The 12,224-nt window shown below is 34.4% G+C and overlaps 2 protein-coding genes and 1 non-coding gene across 4 annotated transcripts; 2 read left to right on the forward strand and 1 right to left on the reverse strand.

The window, feature by feature from the left end:
* The first annotated feature begins 1,658 nt into the window (after nt 1-1,658).
* On the forward strand, nt 1,659-3,131 carry LOC122290942. The gene has a single exon (XM_043098607.1). It carries the CDS (start codon nt 1,659-1,661, stop codon nt 3,129-3,131), a length of 1,473 nt encoding a protein of 490 aa, XP_042954541.1.
* A 694-nt stretch (nt 3,132-3,825) lies between these two features.
* Nucleotides 3,826-3,897, reverse strand: TRNAH-GUG. Its single transcript has one exon. It is a non-coding gene; the product is annotated as a tRNA-His (tRNA).
* Nucleotides 3,898-5,725: 1,828 nt separating this feature from the next.
* LOC122292556 (UDP-glucuronic acid decarboxylase 6) lies at nt 5,726-12,224 on the forward strand. Of its 2 annotated transcripts, none has more exons than XM_043100964.1 (13): nt 5,726-5,915; nt 6,389-6,508; nt 7,313-7,399; nt 7,618-7,705; nt 8,574-8,665; nt 9,296-9,360; nt 9,436-9,524; nt 10,268-10,345; nt 10,457-10,550; nt 10,846-10,912; nt 11,037-11,100; nt 11,207-11,247; nt 11,658-12,224. In XM_043100964.1, the coding sequence occupies exons 2-13, from the start codon at nt 6,419-6,421 to the stop codon at nt 11,841-11,843; spliced, it is 1,041 nt and encodes a 346-aa protein (XP_042956898.1). In that variant the 5' UTR covers nt 5,726-5,915; nt 6,389-6,418; the 3' UTR covers nt 11,844-12,224. The 2 variants fall into 2 exon arrangements, with proteins under 2 accessions (XP_042956898.1, XP_042956899.1); XM_043100965.1 differs by lacking the exon at nt 5,726-5,915 and adding an exon at nt 6,062-6,238.

The raw sequence follows: 12,224 nt of genomic DNA on the forward strand, positions 1-12,224 counted from the left end.
AGGATTGGGTCAGGTTGCGATTGTGTACGTAGTAGCTTTCATCAATGGCTCGCACACCGACCCCGTCATGCACCCTCTCCATGTGGCAGCAAGTACGGCCGTTGGAGTCTTGGCTTGTGTTCTTGCCTTGTTGCTTCCTTACCCACGGCTAGCCTATTCCGAGGTAATTACACCAATCTTAATAATATCATGATTATGAATGAGGAATTACCATTCGAAGTCATTGATATATATATGGCTAAAAATAAATAGAAATATTTTGTTTACAATCAAATGTCACAAGATAAAATTTATAAGATAACGTAGTGTTTTGTGATATGTCAGATTATAAAAATCTTTTTATTATAAAAAAAGATCTAGAGTATCATATAATTCAGCCATATTAGTTTATAAACTTTTTATATTTTGTAGAGATCCTTTTATGAATCTAATACTTCTCATAAATAAATATGTAAATAAACGATCAAGATCCTCTCAATTTGTTATTCAAGCTTGAGGATGTCAAGTAGAAGAGAAATAGACACATCATTTGGCCTTTACAATATTTATTGTTGCTCGCATAGACATTTTAGGTAATATTAAATGAGTAATAAATATTGTAAAGTCCATTTAATTTGTCTATCTCTTTCACTTCAAATCATCGACCATCGAGAGTTCGGAGTCCGGACAACAAGTTAAAGGAACATCTTTCCTTCCAGCACCTTTTTTTTATTGCATGAAATAATAGATACTATACTTTGAAAGAGAAATGTAATTTTGTAGGTAATCTCAGTCAAAAATAAATGATATACTATCTAGGAGGTCAAACGTCCCACGGCTGCTCCAAATACTTATTAGGAAATATTATACTTTAGACACAAAAGAATTATATAAAAATAAATTTATAAATTGATGTGACTTTATATGATATATTAGATTATAAAATTACTTTGATTATAAAATAGATGATCTAATGAATCTCATGGAATCATATTAGTTGGTTACAAGTGCTGCAAGCATCTAATATAACATTATTGATCCAATTATTTTTTAACTTCCCAAAACATGTCAATTAGAAATTACTGTAGTAGAACTCCTACGTCATAGACGTTATTGACGATCATTTTACCTTAATTTGGCTGAATGGGCCAGCAGCTTGGAACGACGCTTTATCTTAATTTCCATATATATGATATATGCAGGTGAAACAGAACAGCAAGCTACTCGCTGAGAACGTTTCAGAGACGCTAAAGTCATTAATTTGTGAGAGCATTCTGTGCGGAGGACAGCGCATCCGCGCTTGTATCGATCTCTCGAGCCAAGTCCTTGGCTGGAACAGGAACCGAACTTCTTTCAAGTATCGAAAGGCACCAAGTAGGCAACTTTAGCTGTGTTAACATGTCTTGATCTAATGTTATAAACATCCACGTTGCCTAATTTTCTTTTATCTTCTTTGTAACAGGAAAGCATGCAGTGGGAGGGAGTTTCAGTAACAAAACTTCAACACTGGCAGGCCTTAAAGGCAGGAGAGTACAGATGGCAAGATATAATGACACCGTTTAGAGGGATGGAAATGACTTTAACAGGTAACTCTTCATATCCAGCTAGAATAATGGGTGGAGAGCTGAAAGATGGTTTGCTTCGATTTGAGGAGCTCGTGTCTTTGTATCAAAGAATCCATGAGCTCTTTGCCTTGTGATCCACCTACTGTTCCCGAGTCCAATGCAGAAGATATAATGAAGTCCCTCCAAGCCCTTCAAACCATTCCAACAGCCCACCAAGATTTACCCTCCTATTTCTTCTTATTTTGCATGAAATTCCTTCACTGCAATTTATTGGCCAAACCGTCTGCTTACAAAAAAGGCAAAACAATTCGGAATGATGAAAATAATGGGATCTCCTTACATGGGGTCTCGAGCAATTTGCCCATGAAGGTAAGTTGGAATAGGCTAATGCCAGCATTCAAATGCTCACTTTCCCTGGGCCTTGCAGTGCTATTTGGGTTGCTCTATAACAAGGAAAATGGGTACTGGTCAGGACTCTCTGTAGCGATCAGTCTTGCATCAGCCAGGGAGGCAACATTCAAAGTTGCCAACGTTAAAGCTCAGGGGACTGTCTTGGGTAGCGTGTATGGAGTACTGGGTTGCTCACTTTTTGGAAAATTCTTGCCAATAGTATTCTTATCTCTTCTCCCTTGGTTCATTTTCACGAGCTTTCTACAGCGTAGCCGGATGTATGGCCAGGCCGGAGGAATTTCTGCAGTAATCGGGGCAGTAATCATCCTGAGCAGGAAAAATTTTGGTCCTCCAAGTCAATTTGCGATGGCAAGAATTACTGAAACCTTCATTGGATTGTCATGTTCAATAATGGTTGAACTACTCTTGCAGCCTACCAGAGCTTCAACCCTGGCGAGAACTCAACTCTCTAAATGTCTTGGGACATTGCCCGCCTGTGTCGCCTCAGTAAGCCTCGGATGCAACAGCAACATATCCGAATTGGAAGAGAACCAAAGGAGGCTTGAAATCCAAGTAAGCGAGCTTGGGAAGATCATTAAGGAAGCTGATGTGGAACCCAATTTCTGGTTTTTGCCTTTTCATAGTGCTTGCTACATTAAGATATTCGAGTCTTTATCAAAAATGGGTGATATCCTGCTTTTTAGTGCTCATGCGGTGGGATTACTTGAGCAAGCATCACAAGGATCAATTGCGGATTCTTGGAAAGAGCTTGTCAATAAGCTAGAAGATCATGACCTTAAACTCTTCAAGGAAATGGTTTGCTCTTCAATAAAATGTTATGAACGAGTCACTTCGATGAAATTCCTCACATTACTCGAAAAGGAGCTTGCTAAGAATAAGTTTTCTTGTGATCTCGAGTTGGGAAAATCAAGAAGTTACCCAAACATGATTATCATGGAATCAAATTTAGATGAACATGTGATGGAGAAAATAATAGATTTATATCTCTTACATTCAAAAGAACTTCTGGACAAAATTCAGGTTGAAAGTACTGATCACGACGAGCTCAAGTACTACAGCCAAAGGGTTTTAGGCTTGACTGCCCTGGGGTATTGCATCAGCAGTTTAGTGAGAGAGTCCGCTGAGATTGGAAAGGAAATCAAGGAACTCGTTCAATGGGAGAATCCTTCTAGCTAGCTAGGCCACGTCTATATATGCTGGAAATATCACGTAAGCTAATCAACAGTGTAACCCCTGCATGCAATGTTGCAGAAATGAACAACAAATTAAATATATGTTGCAAGCTAGTTACATTCACAATTACATAATTGTAGATTTCAAGAAGGTAAAGCGAATCATGTAATGTATTACGCCTTCAAAATATTAAAAAAATTATAACATGGTAAATGTTTCATTAAATTATAGACATCAAGATCATGTTAAGATAATTTATTTTCATCTATCTTAGCGAGAAAAATCAGACATTGTAAAATGTAATATGTCAACTTTATCATATTAACAAGGTATAAATTAAAAACACCTAAAATTTTAAGTGCGTAAAATGTGCTAATAGTAGGTTGAGATGAGAAGGTCGCAGAATTATGTAATATTAAAATGAAAAGTGATATGCCAAGAGTCTGATAGCCTGTGTCCCGGTTCTACAAATTAAAAATCTAGATTGAAACCTCATCCCATTTACATATTTTTTTTAAAAAAAAATGAAAGGTGATCATTAATAAATTGGAAAAAAAAAAAGTAAGTGAATATGGAGTGATTATTTCAATACCGGTCTAATCAACAATGGGCCCAATGTCGGAAGAAAAAATACTGATAGGCCCCCAAGGCCCATAGCCCTCAAAAACTGATATTATTTCAAAATCAAAAGCGAATCTGTGGCTGCTGGGATTCGAGCCCAGGTCTCCACGGCCACAACGTGGAATTCTTACCACTAAACTACAGCCACTGAATGCTAATTTGTTCTGCATTTTAATATTAAAATATACCAATTCTCAATATTTCAATTTATTTGCTTTCATTTTATTGAAGAGAGATGAGACAGATATCCGCAATCCCACCTCGTTTTGAAATTATTGTTTATTTCAAAAGCTTAAATTCATAAAAAAAAGGTTTATTATTATTTATATAATATTTTAACATTCTTAAATAGTAGGTCTAACATGTAAAATGTTTAATTAAATAATATAGAATATGGAATCAAGATTCGAATTCAAGTCTCTATTTTGATACTATGCTAAATCATAATTTATTTTAAAAATTTAAGTTCATAACAAATATAAAATTAATTATTTATATTATATTGTATCTCTTTTTTCTTCATTAAAATAGTTAAAAATGATAGAAGTGCTGAATGGATGATATTTCAAAAACCTAAAAGTTGTGGTTTCCCACTGGCGTGCATTTCCAAGGTGGTTGATATTCGTTCTTGCACGTGAAGAACGTGTCGTCGTGCCTCATGTCACCATTCTACTAGATTCTTAGGTTTCAAGTTTAATCATATCATTCCATCCAACTACTAATTGAAACGAAGTTATTAAGTTAGGATTAATACAATATAAGGCTCATGCTAACAAACAAGACATACGAATTCACCAAATCAGTCGATTATAATCTCTCTTTCTTGGTTGCACCTTCCAACTGCAATTTTATATTCAATTATCTTAGGCATCGTTTGATTACGCAGTTCAAATAAGATGTTTTATAAAAAGTTAAACAAAATATTATTATAATATAATTTTTTTTAATATTAGTTTTGTTTTGAGACTTGAACAAGTTAAATTGTTTATTATATTTTACGTAAAAATTTAAAAAAATTATAATAATTTATATGAGATGAGATGAGATTGTTTGATTTTTGTTAACCAAACCAGTTATTAACCACGTGCAAGTTGTCGCTCTAGCTATTCTCCTCTTAAATTGACTTGATTAGAAAATGATAAGTACTATAACTACAAAAAGATCTCATAAATGTAAATTTACAAATTGATATGATTTCATATAATGCGTTAGATTTACTTTATAATAAAAATATTTTTATAATCTAATGGACCACATTAAACCACGTTAATTTAGGAGTTTATTTTTATCGAATCTCTTTGTACCTAAATCATGTCTCTTAAAGAATATGAATTCAATTTGTTAGGTCTATGGGTCATTTTTTATTCTCATGATCTCATCTCATCTCAAATCTAAACACCACTCAAATATAAATACTTTTAATTTCAAATCTTAACTTTTTTATCAAATCATTACTTAATCATTATAATTTTTTCAAATTTTCAAATAAAATATAAAAAACAATTCAATAATTTTGAATTACAATATTTTAATAATATTTTAATTTTATAATATTTTTATTCAATTTTTTCTCTTTTATTTTTTAAAATTTAATTAAATATTTTAATTTAAACCATTTTATTATTATTTAAAAATATTTTTATCTCATCTTGGAGGCGTCTTCACTTTGATGAGAAGACTTTGATGATTAAAGAAACTTTTCCTTAATAATGGTTATTTTTTTCTGTTAAAAAACCATCTATCTATTGGTAATATCGATAAAATTGGGTCGCCCTCACGTAAGTGATAAAGACAAATAGTATTATTATAATTAGGATGGTCGAAACTCAATGACAGAATTTCTTCCTATTATTATTATTAATAATATAAATAAAGGGTGGATCTCAGGATCTGGATCATGCGCCATTTCTTGGTACACGTGGCAGCACCCTAGATACGTAAAGCGCATAAAGACACTCAAGCATGGAGAAGAGAATCACATTCTTCTGTCTTTAAGCTCAACAAGTTGAAAGGAACCTCCTTCCCCACTAACCAGTTGATACCGAAGGCATATCTCCCAAAATTCCTTTAATCCTTGACCCTACTAATCCCTATTTAATCCCCTCACTCTAATTTGCTAATCCCAAAGCCTCCCAGTAAAATCCCTCGATTATCTTCTCTGCTTAGGTAATTGACTTTGAAATTAATGCCGACAATTGGAATTTTATTTTTTGGTTTATTTTTTTCGGTTTTTCAGTCTGGTGGGATTTCTATTTCTGTTATTGGTACAATGGTATCGAGTAGCTATCATACTTTTAAGGATTCCGTGAACTTGAAGCCTTTGGTTTGAATTTTGTTGAAGAAAATATTAATTAATTTGGTATTTGATCGCGAAATTGTCGATTTTTGAATTGGTTTTGTACTATAAATACGGGTCCATGATCGTTGAGTGTTCGCGGATCGGAAGTGTAATTAGGGTTTGCTGTCCACTTCTTTGAACCGACTATTAGGTCCGCGCCTCGCCTTCTTTCTCTCATCTGATTCGGAATGATCTCGTTTAGTTTTGATAATTTTGTCCGAGCCTTTGTTTTGTCCCTTCATCTTGAAAAATCTCGAGTATTTATTACTACAAAGTTTGATTGTCTGGGAAATTGTGGCAGGCATTGGGTTTTAGAGGAGATCTGAGAGAAATGGCAACGAACACTGCCAACGGTGAGCACCAAACAACAACCAAGCCACCTCCATTGCCGTCTCCACTGCGATTTTCCAAGTTTTTTCAGGTAAAAAATATTTTCATTTTTCTGAATATCGCTTTTTGTGGTTCCGCAATTTCGTTATCACGGCTATTGATTATTATGTGTTTCTTATGGCATTTATTATTATGTGATTGCGATCCTGATATATCTGTATCTGCGAGTGGTAGCTTCCTTTGTTTGTTGGCATTTGTTACTTACGGCTTTTCTGCTGTCAAATACATCATACTATTTTTGTTCACTTATAACTGTGCATGATGCATTTGCTCTAACCCATAGTGATTTAATTTATTTTTCTTGCATCTTTGGGTTCTATTTTCAGATTGCTCTTACCGTTTGTTTGTACCATTGGATCTGCTGAAAAGCTTCGTAACTATTGGATTTACATATGTTTTCTTATTTTTCCACTGCACACAACATATTGTACAGATTAAGAAGGTCTATCGAAGGGGTGCAGAATATGTACCAATACTTAGATCTTATGTTTGATCCCATCATGCATGCCCAAAATGAAATAAATCCTATAATTTCCAGGGTTGTATGTTGAAACTCGTGTAAAGGATTTCGAGGATCAGAGATCTTGCATTTTGAGAACAATACAGCTTTGCATCTATTAAAACTGACAAATCATGATTAATATGTAACTCTCTCTTTCAAATTATTAGATGGATTGTCATATGCCCTTCTTTTATTTCAGTACATTGGAATAGAACATGTGTAATTGTGCTAATTTACAAAAAAAAAGCAATGCACTCTCTATTTTTGTTACAGTCATTTGGTTGATTGATCTACTATTGACTATTTCATGATGACTTTCACTGTTGATGACAGTCAAATATGAGAATCTTGGTCACCGGAGGAGCTGGATTCATTGGCTCTCATTTAGTCGATAAATTGATGGAAAATGAAAAGAACGAGGTCAACATTTTTTCTTATCATATATCGGCTCAGTTTTTGTGTTTATTCATGATTAAAAGATTTGATGTAAAAGGGATAGGTGCTCTTAGAATTAGCACCCTAGGTAGAATATAGCCGTTCTACATATGCTGAGTCACTAATACCAGCAAAATATATAGCTTCTGACTTCATGTGACCAGAATAAAACAATTTATATTCCATATATATTTTCTACTCAGGTAATTGTAGCTGATAACTACTTCACTGGATCAAAGGACAATCTTAAAAAATGGATTGGTCATCCGAGATTTGAGCTTATTCGTCATGGTATATTCTCAACATTGATTTTTAAGTGTTCTTATTTCTAAGTCCTTGCTTGAAAATGCCATAGTCCTAAACTTTTCCTTTGTTGTAGTAATTAGTTCAATGGAGTAATATATGCTGGGTTATGTTTTTTAATAGTTTTAGTCTTAGACTTTCAGTTGCAATTAAAGTGCAATCGTTCCAGTGTACGCTTCTTTAAAAGTGCTGTTTTTGTTAGGTTTGGCATCTCAGATCAAGCTTGTACATTGTGCCCTCCTTAATTGAAAATTCAGAATATGCTTAAACATTGTTATGGCATCGACAAGTTGACTAATATGCTTAGTAATTTCTTTAACTTTTCATGCCGTGATTTTTCCGTCACATGCCTTTATTGTGAATGGATTGACAGAAAAAGATGCTATTCATAATAGAACGCTTGTAACCATTATCATTGCATGTTATAATTGATCGTGCCAATACTACAGAAATCGGTTTACATCTGAAATGGTTATCCCAAACAAGTTTTTTGGGATTCTTTTTCTTTTTGTTATCTTTTGAGTATTTATTTTGGTTTTATCAATTATATACTCAAACAAGTTTTTTGGGATTCTTTTTTTTTTTGTTATCTTTTGAGTATTTATTTTGGTTTTATCAATTATATACTCCATGTGTACTTGGAACTACCTTTTTGCTCATTTCTATAATGATACTACTTATCAAGAAAAATGATTTTTTTTTATAGGTAGAACATGTTAAGGGATTTAACTTATCAAGAAAAATGATTTCTTTGTTAAGTTTACAATGGACCACTTTTCTATTCCCAGTTGTTTCTTTTACAAATTTATAAGTTGTGATGAATATGAAATATACTGTGATTCATTTTTTGTAATAGATGTTACCGAGCCATTGTTGATTGAGGTCGATCAGATTTACCATCTTGCATGCCCCGCTTCTCCAATTTTCTACAAATACAATCCTGTGAAGGTGTGTATTACCTATGCTTGATTATTATATATATGAATGTGTTATATGAGAATTTTAGTAAGTATCTTCTCCTTGTCTTATTTATTAAACCTACGTACTTATCAAAGGATTAATATATATTAATCCTTCTTATATTTTATTTGAAGATTCTTTCTTGAATTTTTTTTGTCAACACCTGTCACTATCAACTAGGGAAAAAAAGGCCATCGGATTGAAATTCAGATCCCTGTTTAATAATTAGAGTACCATGAATAAAGGTGGGGGGATTTTGACCATCCTCAACAATCTAGATTGGCATATTGACTATCAAGTATACCATCATTAACCGCATGGTTCCTTCCAAAGATAAAAATACCTTGCTGTTGTGGGGTCTATTCTGAATCTCATTTTTGTTAATGCTGCATCAATGGGGCCAGAGTAATTTTTACGCAAAAGACGCCACTAAAAATTGTATTCTTCATCAACCAGCATTTTTCAGGAGACAGACAGCAGCAGTTTTGAAAGTAGACAAAGAAAACTGTTATTTTGTTGTACTCTCTTCTTAATAAACTAAAAATCTAAAAATGTGAAGAACTGTTGAATGTTGTCTGACCAACATTTTTTTTTTTTTTTTTTTTTTTGCTTTAATAGACCATAAAGACAAATGTGATTGGCACCCTGAACATGCTAGGACTTGCCAAGCGAGTTGGTGCCAGGTTTGGGGACTTGAGGTTATATTTATTGCTTTGACTGCTGTCATCAACTGTCAGTAATAATACACTGTTGAACAGGATTTTACTTACATCAACCTCAGAGGTATATGGAGATCCTCTTGTGCATCCCCAGCCAGAGAGCTACTGGGGAAATGTTAACCCAATTGGTAGGTATCAGTCAAACTTAGCCTGTGATCCATTGCCTAATCTAATAAGATGATTATGGCTTGGCCAATTAAGATTTTATATCCAGTGGAAATTTATTGTCACTGAAGAAAGTAGAAAGAATGCACCATTGTCTTAGTACTCACTAAATAGAATTGGTTAATATACTCACACATGTGTGTCTATGTATATGTAAATACCTAGTCTGATATTTACCATTTGATTGCGGAGATTGGGGACACACTGAGCGTATTTTGATTGCCTAATCTAATAAGATGATTATGGCTTGGCCGATTAAGATTTTATATCCAGTGGAAATTTATTGCGACTGAAGAAAGTAGAAAGAATGCGCCATTGTCTTGGTATTCACTAAATGGAATTGATTAATATATGCACATGTGTGTGTGATTATGTTTATGTAAATACGTAGTCTGATATTTACCATTTGATTGGGGAGATTGGGGACACACTGAACTTATTTCCTTGATTAACAAGTTTCTATTCTTAACTTATCTGTAATGTCAAACCTATCATGCTAACATAGGATGCTTTTAAATGAGTCTGCATCTGTAAATGACCCATAAATGTGCCGATAACTGTATAACATGATTTAATACCCGTGCTTCTATTCTATGTATAAGAAGTAAGGATATATCAGTTCTTTAAACTAGTTACGGATGCTTTTTTCTGCATCTCATAAATTCATAAGGACATCTCACCACCAAATGCATTTTCTGAATTGTAGGAGTTCGGAGCTGCTATGATGAGGGGAAGCGTGTAGCTGAGACCTTGATGTTTGATTATCACAGGCAGCATGGGATAGGTAAAAGTTCTCGTATAAGGAAAGCTTTTCCTCCTTTTCTTGCTAAATTAGAGGATTTTCCAATTATAATTTCTTTGGATGTATTTTATTTCACTTTATCTTTTACAACAGAAATTCGCATTGCTAGAATCTTCAACACATACGGGCCACGCATGAATATTGACGATGGGCGGGTGGTCAGCAATTTCATAGCCCAAGCAATTCGGTAAGTACTGCAGTTTCATTTCTTTCTTCTTACCATGATAGTGACATTGGCTTGGTGTAGCATTGATACAGCTTAATGATCTCTTTTATGGAGGCTTTATAAAAGTCCAAAGTGTGTTTGATGTGCCTTCTTGTCAACAAATATGGAAATTCCGAAGAGCTTTTTAGTTGTTAAACTGCTTTCTATAACTTGGTTTGTCGTACCTTGACTTGGTGGAATTGTTAAAATCTTTATTTCTTCACTTGTCTAGTTTTGTTTAGCCATTAATTTCAACTCCCTGTTTCATACTTTGCAGTGATGAACCATTGACAGTCCAACTTCCCGGAACCCAAACTCGCAGTTTCTGTTATGTTTCTGACATGGTATGCAAGATGTATAATTTGCTTGAACTCTGCCATGACTTACAGGGATCAACTGAAAGGGCGATATTTTTGTTTGGAATGTTTCTCTATCCATTTAATATATAGTTTTGTCTAAATGTTTCAGGTTGATGGCCTTATTCGTCTAATGGAAGGAGAGAACACTGGGCCCATCAACATTGGAAATCCAGGTGGTCTTACAAACTGTGGTTTTGCATATGTAGAGACATCCAGTTCCCTAATGTTGGAGGTAATTACGTGCATGTACTAACCTTGGTAGTTCTTGTACATCTTCAGGTGAATTTACCATGCTTGAACTTGCCGAGACAGTAAAGGAGGTCAGTTTCTATTTGTCACTGGTTTTTTAACGCTATATTCTGATATGTTATGTTTTAAGTTGGATTCATTATTAAATATGATGCATTTGTTGAGACGTGTTGTGGAAGTAGTTTGATGGCTGATTGTGTTGTGCAAGTCTTTGGACTAGCAGAGTTTTTCCTCGAGTATGAAACTAAAAGGGTTAATGTCAAAGAAGTACAGTCTGTCTGAATTTGTACTTGTGTGCAGCATTAGCACTTGTGTAACCTATACTTTTAGAATATTGGTCAGCAGAGTGCTGATCAAAGAAGAAATTATTAAGTGCCTTGAAACAATTTTCAAAGATTGCTGTATGCAAAAATGGGATCAGGTGCCTCTGCTAAATTAATCGTATTTATCTATCACTAATGCCGACCATATGCTTTTGTAGCTTATTAATCCTGAGGTAGAGATAAAGATGGTTGACAACACTCCTGATGATCCGCGACAAAGGAAACCTGACATCACCAAGGCTAAAGAATTGCTGGGATGGGAGCCAAAAATCAAGTTGAGGGATGGCCTTCCCCTCATGGAGGAGGATTTCCGACACAGGCTTGGAGTTGCCAAAAAGAAATGAATCTGTTGGCTGAAATATAGAGAAAGGGGAGAACCTTTTGTCACAGGTTTTGCATCATGCATGACAGTGCTTTAAGATACATCATCAAAGTTTCCTATCGGCTTTTTGTGCTTCCCTTTTCTCCTCTTCCATTTTTGGTGTTCATCATAGCAAATAAGTGGTGAATGAGTGTCTTTTCCCTACTATTTTTCTCCTTCTGGAAATTATAAATACTGAGTTTTCTCCTTTTGGAAATTATGAATACTGAGAACCATGAAAGTCCTTAAACATGGCATTGGCCACTCTTTTGTAGACAACAGAAGACTGTTCTTGGTTGAATCAATTACACCATACTACAATTTTGCTGCTACCACGAATAATGCAGGCATATTTGCTGTTGAA

The sequence above is a fragment of the Carya illinoinensis genome, chromosome 13 (genome assembly GCF_018687715.1).
Source record: "Carya illinoinensis cultivar Pawnee chromosome 13, C.illinoinensisPawnee_v1, whole genome shotgun sequence".
In the NCBI taxonomy this organism is placed as follows: domain Eukaryota; kingdom Viridiplantae; phylum Streptophyta; class Magnoliopsida; order Fagales; family Juglandaceae; genus Carya; species Carya illinoinensis.